Raw genomic sequence first — 22,683 nt, forward strand, 5'->3', positions numbered from 1 at the left:
ATGGGCTCCTTGAACAAACTCACTCCTCTCTGAATCATGGGTTACGATCTGCTGAAAGCGCTAGCGAAGCATCTGCTTCTACCTATGATACTTCCAAGGCTGCTGAAACGGAAGATCCAATTGAGGTTTTCACAAGGATCGTCGAGAACACAGACGTCTTGTCTCCCAACTCCCCTACTAGTCCAATTGACAACTACAACGAATTGTTTGGGAAACTGAAATCTAAAATGGTTGGAATTGATTTCCTTCTAACTGTTAGGGATAATCCCCTTATCTTGTTTGAAATTCAAGGGTTATTGTTAAAGTTGAGCAAACCCGATGTCCCAGGCCTCATTTCTGACATTGTGTTGTATCTTGAACCTTACTCGAATAAGATGTACGAGTCGTCAGGAAAAAACAAGAGAATTGTAACCATATCACATTAAGAATGGTCGTTTTGCATGGCCACCGCCATTTGGTTTCCGATTCTCGCACTCTTGTTGTTGGGTTGGAGGAAAATGTTAAAGCTAAGTAGAAACTGACCACTTTGGATATCGACATCCTCTCCTGGACTCAACAGATAAATTGGTTGCGGCTGAAGTTAGAAGCGGCGCAGGAAGAGAGGAACAAACTGCACGAAGCTGCTAGTACTAGCTTGTAATGTTTCCAGACTGCTAAGTAGTTAGAGGCTGAAGTAGCCAAATTGAAAGCCTTGGACCAACAGATCGATCGAAAACTCGACCATACAAAATCCCGTTTTGAGGTGTTGAGAGAAAATATGAACTCTATAGTTTGAAATGTTTAGGTCGGACTTGTAATATCTCTTCTCTTTTCCCTTTCTTTTGGCCTTGTATTATTTTCCGCTTTCGGCATTTTTGTAATATCGCCATTTGGCCAAATCAATGGTATATTAAGTACTATTTTCCATTTGTGATATTGACTTCCTGAAGCATGAGCATGTACTTTTTTAAGTATTTCCCATTTATTCGTAGCTTTCAATTATCAAAGTTTAACTTTTCAATTTCGTAAGCATTATTGGAAAAAACTTGATTAACTTTGAAAGGTCCTTCCCAATTGGGTGACCATTTTCCCAAACCTCAATCCTTCTTGTCGAGAGGATGTATAATCTTCCATACATAATCTCCAATAGAGAAGACTTTGGACTTAACCTTTTTGTTATAAGTTTCAACTATTTTCTTCTTTCGCCTCATCAAGTAATCTAAAGTAAGTAGCCTTTCTTCATCCAGGTCGACCAACTCATCCATCAACATACTCCAAAAATGATCATAGGAGATATCGTTTTTCCTTTGAATTGCAGATTGTAAGCATATATATGTTGGTAAAACTGCATCATGGCCAAACTTAAGTCGAAAAGGTGTAGCATTGGTGGCCTCTTTGGGCGAAGTTCTGCAAGCCCAAAGTGCTTGATCCAAATTTTCATGCCAACTTCTTAGTTTTTTGCCTATGTGTTTTTTTATCAAGCTTATGATAACTTTCTTTGAAGCCTCTACTTGGCTGTTAGTTTGTTTTCATACCCTAGATTTCCCCCCACCTAATTCATCTGCATTTATCCATTAACATTCATTAATCTGCATCCATTCATTCATGTTTCATTCATTTGTATCTCATTATCTCAATTGATTCCTTATGACCATTTCATCTGGTCATAAAAGGTTTTATTTCCATACATAAGTTAGGATAAATACTCACTTTGATTGATTCGTCAATCCATATATTTCCCCATCCATGTATTACATGTCCACACTCAGTAAGTGGTTTTGGATTTCACTTAACCTTTTGTTAGGTTTATTTCTTAGGAATCTCTTTCTTTGTGAACTTTCATTAGGGGTTTTTTAGTTGATCCTAGTCAATTAGAACCACATCATTATTCATTCATGTATACATCTATCATCCATAATTGATATTTGTTTCGTATTTTAATTAAGTATTTATTAGTATGAATGTCTAGAAATTTTGTTGTGTAGTTGCATTAAAGGTTTAACTTTATTTATTTAGAGTTATATCTTTGCATCCTTAGAAATCAGGTTCTAATTGTTTTATCATTGGTATTGTTCTTAGGTTCTAGCAAGAGTCTCTTATGTTGATTAGAAGTAATATAATAATTGAATTTAGTTTTACAATTTAAAAGGAGCCAAGAATTCAAAGAATAAATAAATCATGAACATTTGCTTACCAATTAGATTATTTTCACTCATTTCTTACATCAAGATTAATACATTTTTTTACATGGAGAACAAATACACTATAAAAATGCTAAGTGTAGCAATTTCCCAACTTGCAAACGTGGTCCCATTACTTTGTCCTCATCCTTAGAGCTACATTCCTCATGATATGGGCAGGTTTGTTCTGCATAGCAGAAGCCACAACAATGTAACATGTTAGTAGTTAATAAACTCAACAAAGAGCCAAAACACCATAGAAAGGGAATAGAAATTTTATCACAACAACAACATCAACATAGCTTTTTTCACTAAATTGTTAAAACAACCTTTGAACATAAAGAAAATTGATCAACTTCATCACCCTTTTTATCATACAACAACAAATCATAAAACCATAATGTTATAAGCATGCATATAAAAAGGAGAGCAGAAAAGAACATCAGGGGGGCATCGATCACAACACTAGAAGTTAAAAAAATATACAAAACATAACCATTTGTTTCCTAAAAGCTTTTCTCACTAAAACTCAAAAGCTCAAGGCAACAGAAACATCAATACACAAAAATTTAAGCCATCAGTTCATAAAAAAACAAACAAAAATCTTATTTTGAAAATCATCAAAAAATCTAGAAAATTATACACAACAAATCAGAAGCAAAAAAGCAAAAGAAAATTCACTGATAACAAAGAAGAATAGAACACGAAATCAGCAAGCAGGAGTTGGAAAGAAAGAATTTGAAATCAAGAGCAATAACACATATCCGTCTAGAGAACTTCAAAACAAACTTTTCGGTTTGGTATCCATTTCTAAACTTTTACCTCTGTTTTGGTTTTCACCATTCATAATATCATGTAGGTTTTTGTTGAAAAATTCGTATGGTTAGCTCAAAGTTTCTTTTGGTTGTTGTTTGAATTTGCGTGAGTTTTGTCATGAGAATCGATGTTGGATTGGATTTGATTCTTTTCTGTTGAATTAGCATGTATTTAATTTTGGTTCGTTCCTGAGATTTTTGTTTGAAAACATTGAATTTTTGAGAAAGAATGGGGGAATCGTTTTCTTCTAAAACAGAGAATGAAGGGGGAAACGTCGGTTCGTTTGCTTTTAGGTTTAAGATGTCTGTGTGTTTTGTTTGCTTCATGGTGGGTTTGGGTCGAGTCGGACCCAATCCATTTACCCCCATGATCCTCCCCTTGGGCCTCCCCCTTTTTTGGATTTCATCTTTGGCCTTACTCTGCATTCATGACCTCACCCACTAGGCCCATTTCATTTTTTTTCTTCTTTATTTCTTTTTATCATTTGATTTAAGTATTAAAAAAAGCAAACAAAATATTCTAAAAAGGGTTTTAGACTTTAATAAATATTTATTTTTCCTTTATTTCTAATCTTTTTCTTTTCTTTTTTATTTATTTATTAAAGGCTAATTTTAGTTTTTTAGATGTTTGATTTAGGTTTAACCTTATGATATTTCAAAGAAATAACAAATACTTATTTTAGAAACAAATAATACTTTTTTTTTCATTTTTCTTTTTTCTCTCAATCACACAAATCACTGCCTTACATTTTCTCTATTTCTCATATCTTTCTCTCTTCCGACACTCTAATAACTATTTCTCTTTTCGCAAGTTCTTTTATAAACCAAACACATCCTTAGTAACTAAATGTAATTCAAATATAAGTTGTTTAGTTTCATTTTTATTTTATTTTCATTTGAGTTTGGGCTAGTATATATAAAATGAAAGTTAGTTACAATTGAAAGAAAGAGAAATTGAGTTTCTTGAGATTGAAATTTTTGTTACAATTAGTTACAAATTTTCTTCTCTCTCTCTCTCTGCAATTCTTTCAATCTTTATCATCTTTTTCTTTTTATGCATCAATAGAGTTTTATTGTTAACTCCAGCTATTGGTATCCAGAGCTCCAATTCGGTTCACCGGGAAACAGGAGTGTAAGTAAGGTGTGTGATTGATTTTCTTTCGCAAATTCATATTGAATTGAAGATCGAAATCAAAGAGAATCAATCTTGATTCTCAGGGATTGGGAAACACGAGTGTTGGTGAGAATTAAGTGATTTGCACTAACATTCAACGAAAATAATTAGAATTGGTGGCTGATTCATATGTATGTGTTAATTGATGCTTAAGATGTGCTTGAGTTTGACAATGATGATTACACACTGGTTGTTGAAAACACAACATAATCACAAAGAAATGTGTAACATGAAACGAGGAAGAAGGATCAAAATGCATTGTTCTATATTTATCAGTGTGTGGATACGAAGGTGTTTGAGAAGATTGTCGACTCGACGACAGCGAAGACAGCGTGGGATACACTTGTACGGTGCTATGGTGGTGACGCAACGGTGAAGAAAGTAAAGAGTAGTACCTACGCAAGAAATACGAGAATCTCAACATGAAGAACAATGAGAAGGTGTATGATTACATCTCCAGAGTGATTGTGGTCACGAATGAGATGAAGTCTTGTAGAGAAATTATATATGAACAAGTAATCATTGAAAAGGTACTAAGATCACTTACTCCTCACTTTGATTACATAGTTGTAGCCATAGAACACTCGAAAGACACCAGCACCATGAGAATTGAAGAGCTATAGAATAGTTTAGATGTGCAAGAATTGTGTATGACTGAAAGAAACTCTAAAAAGGAAACATAACAGGCTCTGAAAGCTTCTTTTGTCAAGAAGAAAAAGAAGCAAGCATTGTTTAAGAACAATAAAAATAATGGTGGTGATGCTCAGAAGTCAGAACTCTCCAATCAAGATGAGAAAAAACATAAGAATGTTCATAAGGGTAAAGAGAAGTTTGATAAGAGAAAGGGTGAGTGCTACAACTGTAATAGGTTTGGCCATTTTGTTGTTGATTGCTAGTCAAACAAGGAAAGCAATGGTGAATAAGCCAACATAGCCATAGGTGATTCTAGGGATGAACATGTGCTATTAATGGCATCTGAGAATGAAGGTGAAAAAATGGTGGGCTGGTGGTATACGGACACCGGATGCTCAAATCACATAACTAGAAACAAGCAATGGATGATTGATTTTTACTCTAGTAGAAAGACCAAGATCAGATATGTTGATGATGAGTATATGAATGCTGGAGGAATGAGAAATGTCAAAGTAAAATTGAAGAATGAGAAAACTGTACTGATCAAGGATGTACGGTATGTTCCTAGCATGAATAGAAATTTGATGAGTGTAGGTCAGCTACTTGAAAAGGGGTTTTCAGTAACCATGAAGGACAATATCTTAAAGTTGTATGACTATGACCATAAGTTTATTATGCAGTCTACACTGGGAAGAAACAGGACAATTCAAGGTGAATATTGAAACAACACACACTCAAGGCCTTAGTGCAACTAATGTTGTAAGGGAAAGTGAGTTGTGGCATAAGAGATTGGGACATATGAACTTTATAAGTTCAGGGAACCTGAGTTTAAAGAATCTGATACATAGAATTCCAAATATTTTGGCACCAGAGAAATCATGCCATATATGCACGAGAGGCAAGCAATCAAGTTTTACATTCTCATTAGAAATGCCTCTAATAACAACTCATGTTTTAGGTGTGGTGCATTTTGATGTATATGGGCCATTTGAGGTACCTTCACTTGGAGGAAATAAGTACTTTGTGTCGTTTGTACATGAGTTCACAATAATGACATGGGTAGCACTCATAAAGTTAAAACATGAGTTGTTTGCTGAGTTTAAGAAGTTCAAAGTGAAAGCTGCAAATAAAAGTGGACAAAGGTTGAAAATCTTCAGAATCGATGGTGGAGGTGAGTTCAATTCAATAGAGTTTAAGAAGTTCGATAAGGAGCATGTAATTGAACATGAGGTGAATTTTCCATACACTCCACAACATAATGGTCTTCCTGAAAGAAGAAATAGAACTCTGTTTGACATGACAAGGAGCATGCTGAAAGAAAAGAATCTACCTCACATATGTGAGGTGGAACAATTGCCACATAAGCATATGTGCTCAACAGATGTCCAATAAACAAGTTAAAGGAATTAGTTTCTCTAGAGAAGTGGACTAGAAGAAATTAAAGTATGAGCCATTTCAAGGTGTTTGGTTTTGTATGTTACAAACATGTACCAAATGCTACTAGAAGGAAATTAGATGACAGAAGCCAAGTCATGTTGCTTATAGATTACCATTGCACAAGTGGTTACAGGCTCTATTTCCCAATCACCAACATAGTTGTTGTTAGCAGAGATATCATAGTGAAAAATTCAGAAATATGGGATTGGAACAAGTCGCAATCCAACTCTACTGCAGTCTCAACACTAGAGTCCAATCACGCCTCTAAAGGAGATTTTGTCTCTGAAGGTGAGTCTTATTCTAAAGTAGATTTTTCCTCTAAAGGTGACTTTGGCTCTGAAGGTGACTCTGGCTCTGAAGGTAAGTCTGACTCTGAAGGTGACTCTGACTCTAAAGGTGACTCTAACTCTGAAGGTGAGTCTGAGTCTGAAGGTGATCTTGCCTCTAAAAGGAATCCATCCTCTGGAGGTAATCCAACCTTTGAAGCTGGACTTTTTGAAGGTGGCACTGCCTCTGATGGTAGATCCCCCTCTAAAGGTGAACTTGCATAGTTTAAAGGCCACGGAGAATTAAATAGATATCAAGGAGACTTGCACCCATTAAGTTGCTGAAATATACTGAGATTGACATGAAATAGAAGTCATAGAGTGTGCCATGATGGTGGACTATGAACCTGTCAGCATCAATGAGCCACTCAAGAAGAAAGTACGGATGAAGTCCATGGAGGAAGAAATTGAGGCAATCAGAAGAAACAAGACATGGCAATTGACTGTTCTACCTAAGAACAAGAAAATCATCAGTGTGAGAGGGATTTTCAAGATAAATTTGAAGCCAGATGGTTCATTTGTCAAGCATAAAGCAAGGTTAATAGCTAGAGGATTCCTACAAAAGTTTGGTTTAGACTACTTTGAAGTGTTTGAACATGTAGCTAGACATGAAACCATAAGATTGGTTATTTCTATAGCTGAAAATAGGAATTGGCCTTTGATACATTTAGATGTAGAATCAGATTTTCTAAATGTTCCATTGCAAGAAGAAGTCTATGTGTTACAACCTCCTGGATTTGTGATAGAGAATAAATAAGGGATGGCGTACAAGCTGCATAAATTCTTGTACATGCTTAAACAAGCTCTAACGACTTGAAATCTAAAAATTGATTCCCTTTTCAAGCATCTAGGATTCAAAAAATGTGAAATGGAATAATGTATGTATGTGCAACATAACTCTAATGGCAATGTGATCTTGGTATGTCTTTATCTAGATGGCATACTACTAACAGGGAGTTGTAATTCTGAGATAAACAAGTTCAAAAGGGTGCCGATGAAAGCATTTGATATGACTGACCTTGGAAACATGGTATATTTTCTAGGAATGAAGAGTTTACACACTGATAAGAGAATCATTGTGCACCAATTGAAGTATGAGCTTGAGTTGATGAAGATATTTGAGCTGATGAATTATAAGTCTGAAGTCACACTTGCAAAGACAAATCATAATTGTATTATGATGTTGTTGGTGAGGAAGTAGATGCTACAAATTTTAAACAGTTGGTTGGCTCTCTAAGATATCTGTGTAACACCGGGCCTGACATATGTTATGTTGTTGGAATGGTAAGTAGGTTTATGAGTAAGGCAAAATGGTCACATTACCAAACTGCAATCAGGATACTCAGGTATGTAAATGGAATTATGTGGCATGGAATTATGTTTCCATATGGACTGTCAAATGATGTTGAGCTTATATGTTATTCAGACTCAGACTGGTGCGGTGACAAAGTGGACAAAAAGAGTACTACATAGTATATGTTCATGTATCTAGGAGCTCCCATTTCATGGTGTTCCAAAAAGCAACAAGTGGTTGCACTGTCAACTTGTGAAGCAAAATACATAGTTGATTATTTGTCCGCGTGTCAGGCTGTTTGGCTTATGAATTTGCTACAGGAACTGAAGTTTAAGGTGAGCAAATCAATAAGGTTGATGATTGACAACAAATCAAACATAAGTTTTGCCAAAAATTCAGTGTTGCATGGAAGAAGCAAGCACATTAACACAAAGTTTCATTTTCTGTGCAATAAAGTTCATAATAGAGTGCTTAAGGTTGTTCACTGCAACATTCAGAAGTAACTTGCAGACGTGTTGACCAAGACAATCAAAACTACACACTTCATCAATTTGAGGGATGCAATTGATGTTGTTGATTTTTAATCTTGAATATGAATTAAGAGATGGTGTTAAATGTAATTCAAATTCAAATTATTTAGTTTCAGTTTCATTTAATTTACATTTAAATTTGAACTAATGTATATAAACTCAAATTAATTACAATTGAAAAAAGAGAAATTGAATTTGTTAAAATTGAAAATTTTACTATAATTAATTACATATTTTCTTCTCTCTACTATTCTTTCAATCTTCATCATCTTCTTCTTATACATCAATCTAGTTTATTTTTAACTCCAACAAGTAGCACTTTTTCAGCTTAAAATAATAATCACTTTATCAATGACTATGTCGCATAGTAACCAACTTTTAATAGGTTTCTAGTAGTGTATTTAGTAATAGCTGCTTACAAAATTATCCTTGATCAGGTCATATCTAATAAAAGTCTAAAACGTGGTAAAAATTATTCGAAAAATGCCCCCACAATTTTGCTATGTGGTAAGCATAAACATTATAGATATCGTTTACAGTTCAGCATCAAATCACGTTGAAAAGAAAAACCTTTCTTCAGTCATTCTATAGAAGCTTCTGCTTCTGAATAATTTTTGGTCCATTCATCCTTGTGCAATTAGATTAGACCATGGAAATTAATTAGTTTCCTTCATGACGTAGGTATAATTTAATATTTTTCCACCTTGAAACATGCATTGACTTTATAATTAGACGTAATTATCTTGAAGTTCAAGCTAGCATTTTTAATATGGAAAACTTTTAATCACAATTACCAAGTTTGTTTAATATCAAATTAATTAGACCGCCATTCAAATAGTCACTTTTTATTATTATATAAATAAATATATTACATTAGATGTATGATTCAAACCGTTTGCTCGAACGTTGATGATGATATGAGTTTTGACTATTTATTTAATTATCTATTAAACAGAAACACAACATATTAAAAAAAAGATTATTTCATTTAAATTATATATAACATAAAAAATATTTAAATTAAATAACTTATTATCCGTCCAACAAAAAGCTTTCACATGGAACGTTCCGGAAATTTATTATCGGTCTACAATTAACTTATTTAGTTTTTTATTATTATATAATAAATATAGATTATTAAACTAAATCTCTTATACTCTATCCACCAGCCTACCACGTTAAGATCTTCTAAGTTTTATTTTCTTTCAATTTCTTCTTTTCAGATTTTATTTTAAATAATAACATTTTAACGGACATTATAAATAAATAACTTTTAAAGTTTTTTATAGACTAATTAATTTATTATTAATATTTTTATTATGAAATTATATATATATAATATATATATATATATATATATATATATATATATATATATATATATATATATATTTATATATATATATATATATATATATATATATATATTTATATTTATATATATATATATATATATATATATATATATATTTATATATATATATTTTTATATATATATATATATATATATATATATATATATATATTATATATATATATATAATAAATAAATAAATAAATAAATAAATCTATATTTATATATATATATATATATATATATATATATATATATATATATATATATATATATATATATATATATATATATATATAATTTTCTAAAGTTGCATTGGATAGTTTTATTTTTTAATAATCTTTTAAAATTTTAGTAAATTTATTATTATTTTTTAATTATTATTGAATAGATAGTAAATTAAGTTATTAAACTTAAAATATTTTTTACTTATTTTAGCCTAATCTTTTTACAAGCTTTTTTACTAAATTAGATTTTCATTTTACTATATCAACTCTATATTTATATATATATGAGTAAGCATTATGATGTGTCTCGTTCAAGTGCAATCGAATTTATAATACAATTTTTTAAAATTTTAAGAACTTTATAAATATAAAAAAAAAAAATAGATGATGCTATAGTATATTTATATATAACCAAGATTATACAGAAAAATTTTAAAATGCAAAACTTAAAATGTTATACTTTTCTATCATTTTGAATGGACACGTTTAAAAATTTGGCATAGTAGTTGTGTCCTTTGACAATTTGTACTTTCAGATTTATTAATTAAAACACTTTGTTATTAACACGACCAAAATTATTCAAATAATTATTTCTTCATTAAATAGCATGAACTTTTTTATAAATCCATTTTTGTAAAAGTAGAAAAATGTGAAGAAAAAAATTAAACTTCGATGATAAGTCAAATTTCACAATGTTTCTATATCATTATTCACTCTATATATTTAATTTTATTTAAAATTTAATCGAAATATGATATTTTTTTTCTAATTTGTTATGTATTCATCTATTAAGGGTCTACTTTCAAAATAAAACAGGGCCTCCAAATTGTTTGGGACGACTCTGGATGTTGTATTTCAGATCTTGCACCTTTTACCGCCTTATTGTTTCAGACACACATTATATACTTATTTGATATTTAAAATATTTTAAGATTTTTTTCATTTCAAAGTTGCATGTATGTTTTTCGACGCCACCATATTTAATGTCATATCCAAAAGAAGTTTATTCTCCTCCAAAATAAGACAATATACAATGGGATGTCCTGCTAGTTTGTGATATAAGGCATGATTATGTATACTTGAAACCACATTAAATTTTCATGTATCATTCGCCTTTCGACATCCACACAATTTAAACTGACACTCATATTTTCTCGATCTGGTGTCATCATGTTTCAAATTTAGAATCAGTGGTTGGTATGTATCACTTCTTTCACATCTCATTGTTACAAATGCTTGCCTTATATTAGAATCATTGCCGGACCTTCTGATTACAATGCCAAACTCCAATTTTCTGACCTCCATTCGGACTCATTGTAGCATATGTTCATGAACAATAAACTCTTATTTATTTTTAAGTTGTTCACGATCATCTTGTCATACCCCAAAATTTGCCATATTTTTTTCAATTTTGTCTGACTTATTGCTCATAGCATCTACATATTCACATGCCCTAATCATCCCTCAAAAGATATTCATTCATAATTGCATGCACATCATTGATTCAAAAGTTTTTGCTATTTATGACACAAGGATTGGATTCTTGTCAATTAGCTTGGAAAGTCTCATGAACTATGGTTTACTTACATGGCATATTTAGGATCAAACTTTAAGACCGTATTACATTGAATCGGGTTGATTATCTCTGGAAACCCTAATCATTGGTACAATCTTTGGTCATTATTTGATTGCATCATGGAATGGTTGATCTTAAAAGTTTTTTTTGGTGATCATGTTCATAGAAAGTTTGAGATTATCTCTGGAAACCCTAATCTCTATTTTTTTAGGTTGCAAATTTCCTTGTGTGTCAATACCTCCATTTGCACCTACATCACCTCCATGATTTGCTCATCCCACCATGTGCCATCACTGCAAAATCACAATGCACAATTAGGACATAACCTTATGCAATTCAATCCAACTAAACAACCTATTCTAGCATGGCTCATTTTACAATCAAGTTAACTCGTGTTTTCAATTTGCTTCAAACACAACATTGTAACTAGCTTCTAACACTTTAATTAACTAACTCATTAAAACAAATTTTTGAAAACCATCAAATTATTGAGCAGCCCATACCAGTTCAAGATACATGATAATTGTAACGTCTCGACTTAGAAATTTTGCTATTTTTAATTATTTTTATATTTGTTGTATGATTTGATTGATGTCATCAACTATGTATGAAAGATTGGAGATTTTTGGTAATTTTATAATTACAAGGATTGAGTGATTTTGAGAAAGGAGAGTGCAGAAATATTTATTTAATTAATTTAGTATTTTAAATAATTATTTAGGTATGTATTTAATTGATTTAAATATTTATTTAAATAGTAATTTAAGGTGTGATATTATTTTATTATTAAAGTTAAATAATTATTTAGTTGAGATAATTAATTAGGATATCTAATTTTAGGAATTTGTTTCTTCGTATGAAATCAAGAGACAAATAGAAAGTGAAAAGTCAAATTAATATGGTTTATTATTATTATTATTATTATTATTATTATTATTATTATAGTTATTATTATAATTATTATAGTCATTATCATTATTATGATTATGATTATTATTATATTATGGGAAGGAAGAGAAAAAAAGGTATGTTGTATCGTAAAATAATTTTAAAAAAATAGAGAAGAGAAAATGGGAAAAAATAAAGTGAACATTGAAGAAACCGAAAGAATCGGATACATAGAGGATTTTGGAAGAAGATCTATTTCGAGGTAAGGGGGAGAATTTCTTTACTAATGGGTGTTTAGGGATAGTTACAATAATGAGAGGTTTTTACTCTTATATCTCTATATTTTTACTATACATGGTTTATGGCCTTGTTTGTAACCAAAGGGGTTTTTGGCCAAAACCCCGGAGGCCACTCACTGATCATACAAATATGTTTACATGTGAATTATGTCTTTTGGAATTTTTTTCATGAATGGTTGTATTTATTTTGTGTGGATATGTATATTGTTTTGTTTCTGTTTTCTTTGTTGAAAGTGTTTTTGTTGTGTTTTTGTATCTTAGTGTTTACCCCAAATATGATTTGTCTAACCCCTTTAGGTATAGATCTATGGTACTATCTCAGAAGTGTTTATAGTATGAACTTTGTTATAATATATGTTATGTATGTATGACTGTACTGATTTTTGGTATTGATCGTTGTTAGCATCTGTGACCAAATAAGATTAATCTCATTTGGCAACTGTTTGTTGATCAGTAAGTTTATCGAGGAATTTTATTTTGGTAATTCCTTATAATTTATCATTAGAGACATAGGTATGATTATTAATATTTAGTAACATTATTCTTTTCTTTATTTTCCACAATCGACAAATAGTAACATGCATATGCCTTTTATTACTTTTCCATTACCGATACACAGTAACATGCTTATCACCATACTATTTAAACAATACCTCTTTATATCATGTATAGGTTAATGTGGCGCAAATATATGTTAATGATACCATAATGCTAATTCAGAATTCTCATTTCATCACCGTAAAATAGTTCATACACATTTTAATAATAATAATAATAATAATAATAATAATAATAATAATAATAATAATAATAATAATAATTTAATATTATTAATTATAATATTTTAGAGTTTAGTTAAAAATATTGAATTATTTAGAGTTTCGTAGAGTTATCACTCGAAAGCTACCAGTATAACACTTTTGAGCATTTTAGAATATTTTTGGATACTCTAGAGTTATTTTTGACATATAAGGATTATTTCAGAGTTGTTTAGAGTTCTCTTGATAAATCTATTGAATTAATATAGAAGTGATCATTATTTTAAAAAATTATATAATTATTGAATTTAATTATATAAATAATTTTTGAGTTGGTTCAAGAGTGGAACCTATATTCTGAAGTGTTGTGACATTGATGCTTATGCATTATAATTATTTTGATGTGTGTATGATGTTTTGAGTTATGTTGATGAGATGTCATGTTCGTGCATCATACTGGTATGAAGATTAGGTAGGACTTCAGTCCAGTGACGTAGGACCTCAGTCCAGTGATGTGGGACTTTTGTCTCAAAGTGGCGTAGGACTTCGGTCTAGTAGTGTTAAGACTTCGGTCCAGTGGTGTGGGATAATATCAGTAACATACTTCTGATACCCAAAAACTTGGTACCACATTCATTTTGATGAGGCGTTGGTGCATTAGCATTGCATTATAATATCTATTACTGATGTTATTGTGTGAGAATAATTTTGAGTTTTATTTTTAACTATCCTACTATTTATTTTCACTGTTAACATTTGTAAGGATTATTCTCACTCCTTTCTTGTTTGTTTTGTATTCAATACTTATTGTACAGATAATCAGCAACAATGATTTCTTGTGAGTGGAAGATGGCTATGCATCTTATTTTTTCATATTATATTTATTTTCCGCTGTATTAGAGGGATATTGCTCTGATTACGTAACATCATGGGACGAGAATTTGATTTATGATGTTTATTGAACTTTATATGCATTTTCCTTATCTTTGGATAATACGGTGATGTGATAATTTTAATTTCCAATGCGAGTATGACTTTTTATATATGAGCAATATCTAATGTGTTGAAGTAACATCCTCTAGTGTATTTTATTCTTTATAATTGCGATTTGGGGAATAGGGTGTTACATAGTGGTATCAGAGTAGGTCGGTCCATCTGGCCAGGTTTTTGTATCATTGTTTGTTTCCTTGTATGCGACATATGTGTGAAACATTTTCGGTACTTTCTTGTTTCCTTTACCGCTTTTCAGCAGGAGCGGGATTGAAACAAGTGCAGGAAAAGCTTATGTTTCTCTGCTTTGTTACAAGCATGAAAAGTTGGTTTATTAAGTCGTTGATTGCAAGAGTTCATGTGATATTGAAGATGTGTGGTTTTTCCAAAACTGGAGTGGATGTGTATTCAAGATTTCTGCCTACCGGTCAAGTTGAGATGTCCTAAAGGGAGAACGATCAGGTTTTGTTGATGTTTGCATCTCGAAGAATGGAGAACAAATGTGACGACTAGTGAAGTACCAGTGGTGTGTTGATTGCCTCCAGCTGAATAATGTGACGATTAAGAACGCATATCCACTTCCCATAATTGATGACCTAATGGATCAGCTGGTGGGGGCTTATGTGTTTAATAAGATTGACTTAAGGTCAGACTATCACCAGATCCGAGTGAAAAGCGAAGATATTCCGAAGACATTATTTAGAATTCGATACGATCATTATGAGTACTCTGTGATGCCGTTTGGGGTGTCTAATGCTCCCGGCGTGTTTATGGAGTACATGAATCGTATTTTCCATCCTTATCTAGATCAGTTCGTTGTGGTGTTCATTGATGATATATTGGTGTATTCTAAATCAGATGAGGATCATGCAGAGCATCTTCGCGTGGTACTACAAGTGTTGAAAGAGAATAAATTATATGCCAAGTTATCTAAATGTGAGTTCTAGTTACGAGGAGTGAGCTTTCTCGGGCATGTAATTTCAGGTTGGTATAACAGTTGATATGGTAAAGGGAAATTCATTCTTCGAAAAAGGTTGGGAACGAGGAAGAAGAAGAAGAAATGAAGATTTGGGCAGTCCAGACGAGCTTGTAGAAGTAGAGAGTGAAATAAAGCCAATGAGATAAAAGAAGAAAGCTTTTATAGGGGAGTGGGATCCACAAGGGATCCTTTAGACTTCCCCATAATTTAAAAAAAACTCAGCATGTTTCTGACACGTACCACTAGCGTTTAAGGTCCTAAAAAACAGACCATCATCACTTACATTAAATTGAAGTAAGCGCAACCAGTTGAATGATTGATTGACATTACCACTTGACATTTTTAGTTGATAAAGAGACATTTAGAAGATGAATCATCCATAACTTATAGGCTTACACAACTAACAAGACCGCCTTCAGCCAAGGGACTCACCCTCTTTAATAAAAAAAAAATATAGCCTTCAGCTAAGGGACTCGCCCCAAACTAGGGGACTCATTTCTTAATAAAAAGTCTCCATCAGCTTAGGGACTCGCCCCAAGACGACTATTTACCTCACAAATGAAACAGGACTTAAAAATACTTTGGTCTTAGTAAAGTCCTCGTGCTTGAGAGACTATGTAGTGTTATATTTATGAGAGTCTTAAAGAAGAGGGGTTCGAGTGTCTTCGCATATGAGTGATGTCGCCTAGGAAATATCCTCACAGAGCATAGGGGCTCTCCCTTGGCAGTGATGACATGTATAATACCATTGGTCAGAGGAGAGGGATTCCACCATGATTCCTTGAAAACTAGGCGGTGAACAACTTCCCCTGGTCATAAGGCCTTCATAAATACCTAAGGGTTTCCTAACCATAGGCTCAGGCCTTCATAAATACCTTACCCCTTTTAGATGGAGGGATAGATCTTAAGCCCTACAGATCATGCCATACACTTATAAACAAACAACAAACACATATACATAACCTCTCACCTCACTTGAGCAGGTCCTCAAAACCACCAAAAATACCATTGTACAGAGCTTTTAGCCGTCGTGGGCAAGCCATAACCAACATACAACGTGATATACCTACTAAGGCCTCTTAGAATCCATGCCCTTCGCATGGGTAACATGCACACCTATAATTTTTGACAAGTACATAATTTAAATCATTTATCAAAATATGTTTGACTTTTCTCAAATCCTCTTCGATCCAATCAAAACCAGATTTATTTACTACCTCATCATTAAAGGATAAGATAGAAATAAACGGATAATTCTTTAGAATGTTCCATATTTAAAAATCGTTAGCTTTGATAGAAGTTTCAAATCTCATTTTACATAAGTTAAACCTATCACAATCAAACAATGGAAGTATATTTATGAAAAGACTTTTGTTAAAAAAGAAGTGTTTGTAATTATTATCCTCCTCCTAAGACATATAGTCTTTTAATAGAAGTTAGGCTCTGATTCCACTTGTTTGACTTGAGACTCCAACCACAATAGGGGGTGAATTGTGTGGGATTAAAAAACCATTTTTAAAAAAAAAAGCTTTCATAAAACTAAGTTTAAAAAGCTTTTGTAAAACAGACAGAGTAAAAGAAGAATAAATACTAAAATGGAAAAGTAAAACGTTAAGGGATGAGAGAAATGCACCAGAGAATTATAGAGGTTCGGTCTAATAAAGTGACCTACTCCTCTCTTAAGAACTCCTTCTTTAGATTTTCTACTAGGATGAGAGTTTTTAACAGGCTTTACCCTGGAACCTCAATTTACAAGAATTGAAGTTATACAATGGCTAACTTTCCAACCAACAGAGGAGTTTTAACTACAAAGACCTCCTCAATCAACTAAGAGCTTTTAACAGTAGGCTAAGCTCACATAGTGACTGATATTTTTAACTACAGAGACTTCCTCAACCAACTAGAGGTTTTAACTAATTTACCTAAACAACCAAATTTTCTCTGAATAACAAATTACAATAATGTTCATACGCCATAAAAAAATCATTCACAAATATAATACTTCACTCACAAAATAACTAAGGCAAATGTGATGATCTAATTGTTTTTTTTTCACCCAAAAATGGATTTTTTTTTATTTCTAACAGTTGTTAATCATTAAGAGACTACTCTAATTAATTATAGGAGTTACAAAGTGAAATAATAGACAATTATTTAGGTATAATAGATTATCCTTTTGTAAAATGTGTTTTTAATTTATCAGACAATTCCCTAGTCAATTAGTTAGGTTCAGAATAATTTATTGGTGATTTTCATAGAAAGAGAAATACTTTTGAAAGGATTGAGAACGCATGTGAGATTTGCCTTAATATAGTTAAGTGTTAGTCTTATACCTTTATAGACTCTGATCACTCGACCTATACTTGGCGAGCTTTCATATTTCCTCTCTTTCAAAACTCTAAAGCTTCTGGTTCTTTACCATGTTATTCTTTACTTTAGCACTTTACTGGAACCTTGAACCTTCTTCTGATGAGGCTTGAGATAATTCCTGAATATAAACACAACCATCAGAAAAACTGATTGAACATAGATCTTTGTTGGCTTCACTAAACGTTGCTTGACATAAAGTGGTGTCCTCCACAAATATGCACAAATGACTTGATCTTCAAGCACCACAACTTGATATACACAACTTGATCAACACAACTTTATTAACATAACTTGATCAACACAATTTGATCAATACAACTTAATCTTAAAGCACATCCTCTTGATCACTATATCAAAAGATCTTCAAGCTTCATCTAGATCAACACATCTTAGACTTTATATTCATATCATACACCACCACTTGATCATATTAGATGACACCTTTATCTTCAAGAACCATCATTTGAACCAACATGCCTTGAACAACAAGATTGATGAAGACTTATCTTAAAAGCGTTGTCAACATCAAAACCAAATCAGCATATTATTGCAACTTTTTTACCTGCAAACACATAGATCCTCACTTGATATGTTTTAAAATGAAAGTTGCATAATTATATTTTTCATTCTATTAATTTTAGTGTTTATGGTAATAAATGATAGTTTCCACCATCCTAATCCAAACAAGTGAATTGAGATGGATCCAAAAGTGTGACTTCAAAAGGTGATGAGATGGATCCTCACTTGGATGTCGGTGGAAGTTAGTATCAACAAACACTCCAAAATATAACCTAGTAAGCAAATACGAAGTAAAATATATATGGACATGATGTTGAGTATCTTAAGTTGTGATTCAAATGTTTTATATACTTATTCATGAGAGGAACATGTTATGAGAAAAATTATAACCAATGATGGTCTTCTAGAATCTCGTTGTTTTCGAGTATGTCTTATTTCCCCCCAACTTCGAACTGACAGTTTAGAATTAGTTTATAGATCATTTAAATGGTGAATTAAGTTTGACCCGATCCAAAATATTACTAAAGTCAAGACTTTAGACTTTCCAAACAATTACTTTTCATATATTAAAACAAAGCATAATTAGTCATCAAGTCCCTTAACTTAATTTAATGTTTCGCTTTAGTTCTAACTAAAAAATGTTACACTTTAGTCCCTTAAAACACCTCCGTTAGTCGAATTGATCTTTTCCGTCAATTTTTTATCAAATATCTTTAGGTTTGTTGACATGGATTTACAACAAGACTCAAGGTACATTATTGACTCAACATATGTGTAAAAAAATCATGCTTTATCAGACTCATTAGTAATCTCATGCTATATCTTCTTCAAGACACCCACTAACAACAATTCCAATGGAAAAAGCATAAGAGACATATATTGAAACTTGTTTGATAAAAAACACTCGCATTGATTGAAACCCCGACAACATAAAAACTCTATAAGAGACAGATACAAAATCACAGAGAAAAAACCCAACAACATCATAGATTGAAACTTGATGAACACTTGAACTATACCAATTACCAACAACACCATCATTCTCATTCATATTCAAATTCATCACATTGACATTCACATTAACCCCTTTCTAAAAATTCAAGTGATTACTAGGAGGATTATTATCTTTTGACATTTGAACAAAAAGCAAAAATTATTCATTGTTAACATCAATCTATATAATCTAAAAACAACTTTTGAATTCAATTTGTGAGTGTATGTGTGAACTAAAGCAGAGTGAAACGACAAGGAATAGTGCATTTTTGATGTTGTTATAGAAATTAAGAGAAGATGAAGGAAGTAACTAACTAGAGAAAAGTTCTGAGAATCACAATGACAGATCTTGTTAATTGAAAATTAAAATTCTGTTTTTTTCCCTCCCAAAATTAACAGATTTTATTTTCTCTAGAGTCACTTTAGTTGTAGCTTTTATTCCCAATGTATAAATACATTTGTATCATTCCAATTCAAGGTTAATGCAAAAATACATACTCATCCAAATATTACTCTATTCTCTCTATTTTTTCTCTCTCAACTTCATCTTCCCCAATCTTCTTTTCCTCCACCATTGTTGAACCTTCAATTTTCAGTTTTATGTTTTATGTTCCAACATTTGGCATTAAGAGCCTTGGTTATCGATCCTAATCTGCTGCAACAATGGCAACCGTTTCCAATGATCAAATTCCCACCAATCTCCCGATTCTTGATTCGAAGAACTATGATAAATGGGCAAAACAAATGAGGGTTTTGTTTGATTATCAAGAGGTGCTTGAGATCGTCGTCAATGGAGTTACACAATTAGGGGCAGAGGCTACCGACATTCAAAGAACTACACACAAATAAGATAAGAAGAAGGATTACAAAGCCATATTATTGATTCATTCTTGTGTTGATAACGACAATTTCGAGAAGGTTGGCGATTGTGAATCGGCGAAGCAAGCATGGGAAATCTTGGAGAAAGCATATGTCGGTGCCGTCAAAGCGAAGGTGGTAAGTTACAAACTTACAAGCGACAATTCGAGTTAACACAAATGGAAGATAAAGAAACGATTAACGACTACATTACGCGCATTACCCGGTTAGTTAATCAAATCAAATCTTGTGGGGAAACGATTCTTGAGCAGAATGTTGTATCAAAAGTATTGCGTTCGTTAACGCCGTGTTTCGACAACATAGTTGTGGCTATTAAAGAATCAAAGGATCTAACAACTTTGAGCAAGGATGAATTGCAAAGTTCGTTAGAGGCACATGAACAAAGGATGGATGAGAGAGGCGTCGACAAAGCCAAAGCGGAGATTGCTTTGCAAGCGCGTTTCAATGAGAAGAATAAGAGGTCGAAAGGAAAATTTGCGGCGAGAGGTAAATCAAAATTTCAGAATTTTGGTTCAAATGATTCGCAAAATTCAAAGCATTCGACGAGTGAAAAGGGTGAATGTAGCTCCAAGGATAGTGGTCATAGCAATGGTTTCAAGAAGCGTGATGTGAGTAAGGTTCAATGCTACAAGTGCAGAAAATTTGGACACTTTGCAAATTCGTGTCGTGGTAAATCAAACGAGAATCACAATAATGAAGCCAAGGTTGCTAGGGAAGAGGTAGATGATGAGGACACACTTCTAGTAATGATCACGGAGGGGAGTTATGGCATTACGGATGTTCTGGGCAGCAGCTACAGTAGTGACAGTTTGCGGGACAGCAGCTGTACCGTTCCGGAAAATAGCGAGAAAATACATTCGGATCGAAATGCATTGGTTACTGTTCGTGATGGAGTCCAAGGGAGAGATGAGTGGTACTTGGATTCCGGTTGTTCAACATATATGACGGGTCGAAAAGATTGGTTTGTGCAAATCAATCAAGCGGCAAAAAGTAAAGTCAAATTTGCCGACGACACCACTTTAAGCGCCGAAGGGGTAGGAGATGTTTTGATCAGAAAGAGGAATGGTGGACATTCGAAGATCAAAGATGTCTTGTATATACCGGGAATTAAGTGTAAACTTTTAAGTATTGACCAATTACTTGAAAGAGGATACAAAATTCGGTTGGAGGACAAGATTTTACGCGTTTTGGATTCAAATGGTGTGTTGATTCTAAAAGCGCCGATGGCTGCCAACAGAACCTTTAAGGTTGAGTTAAAGGTTATGGAGCATCGTTGTCTAGCTACCGCGGCAAGTAGAGATGAGTGGTTATGGCATTACCATCTTGGTCACCTTAATTTTAGGGATCTAAGGAAGTTGCAATAAAATGAAATGGTAACGGGGCTGCCACACATTAGTATTCCAACTGAATTATGTGAGGAATGTGTGAAGGTTAAACAGCACAAGAATGTGTTTAGCAAAGATACGGGTCGAAGAACCAAAGGCTTACTTGAGGTGGTATGTTCCAACGTTTGCGGACCGATGCAAGTAGAGACTTATGGTGGCAATCGATATTTTGTTACGTTCATCGACGATTTTAGTAGGAAGCTTTGGACATATCTTATCAAGAGAAAAGATGAGGTATTTGGAGTTTTCAAGAATTTCAAATCCATGGTGGAGCGCCAAAGCGGTCGGAAGCTCAAAATTCTCAAAACGGATGGTGGAGGTGAGTATGCCTCTAGTGAGTTTGGGAAGTTTTGTGACCTTGGGGGAATTGTACGTGAGGTGATGCCTCTGTATACGCCTCAACAAAACGGGCCTGCCGAGAGGAAAAATCGTACAATAATGAACATGATGCGTAGTATGCTTTGTGGGAAGAATTTGCCTAAGGAATTGTGGGGTGAGGCCGTGTCTACAGCCACCTACTTGTTGAATAGGCGTCCCACTAAGAAGCTGGAGAAACTCACACCGGAAGAGGCTTGGAGTGGCTTCAAACCAAATTTGAATCATTTGCCCGTTTTTGGATCGATTACATATCGTCATGTACCGGACCAACTTCGAAAGAAATTGAATGATAAGGGTGAGAAGCTGATATTTGTAGGATATCACTCTACTGGAGGGTATAAGTTGTTCGATGGAAGAAATCGGAAGGTCGTCATAACCCGGGATGTGACTTTTGATGAAGTAAGAAATGCAGAAAATGCTGCAGTAACCGGTTACCCAAATAGCAGTAACCGGTTACTCACAGAAAATGCAGCAGTAATCGGTTACCCAAATAGCAATAACCAGTTACACAGAGAAGATTTGCAGCAATAACAATTTTTTGAATTCTCTGATCCTGAGGCTAATGACACAGCTGTACCAGCACCTACAGTAGCGCAAAATGATGTTGTTAATGATGGTAGACCAGTGAGGCAAAGAGCCTTGCCTCATAGACTCCAAGATTACGAAAGATTCCAAGATAACGAAGTGAATAACGATGGTGACTTTGTTCATTTCGCGCTT

The 22,683-nt window shown here is 33.0% G+C and overlaps 1 protein-coding gene across 1 annotated transcript; it reads left to right on the plus strand.

The window, feature by feature from the left end:
- Positions 1 to 20,268: 20,268 nt before the first annotated feature.
- LOC127104946 (uncharacterized) lies at positions 20,269 to 21,564 on the plus strand. Its single transcript, XM_051042083.1, has one exon. It carries the CDS (start codon positions 20,269 to 20,271, stop codon positions 21,562 to 21,564), a length of 1,296 nt encoding a protein of 431 aa, XP_050898040.1.
- Positions 21,565 to 22,683: the final 1,119 nt, after the last annotated feature.

The sequence above is a fragment of the Lathyrus oleraceus genome, chromosome 7, assembly GCF_024323335.1.
Source record: "Lathyrus oleraceus cultivar Zhongwan6 chromosome 7, CAAS_Psat_ZW6_1.0, whole genome shotgun sequence".
In the NCBI taxonomy this organism is placed as follows: domain Eukaryota; kingdom Viridiplantae; phylum Streptophyta; class Magnoliopsida; order Fabales; family Fabaceae; genus Lathyrus; species Lathyrus oleraceus.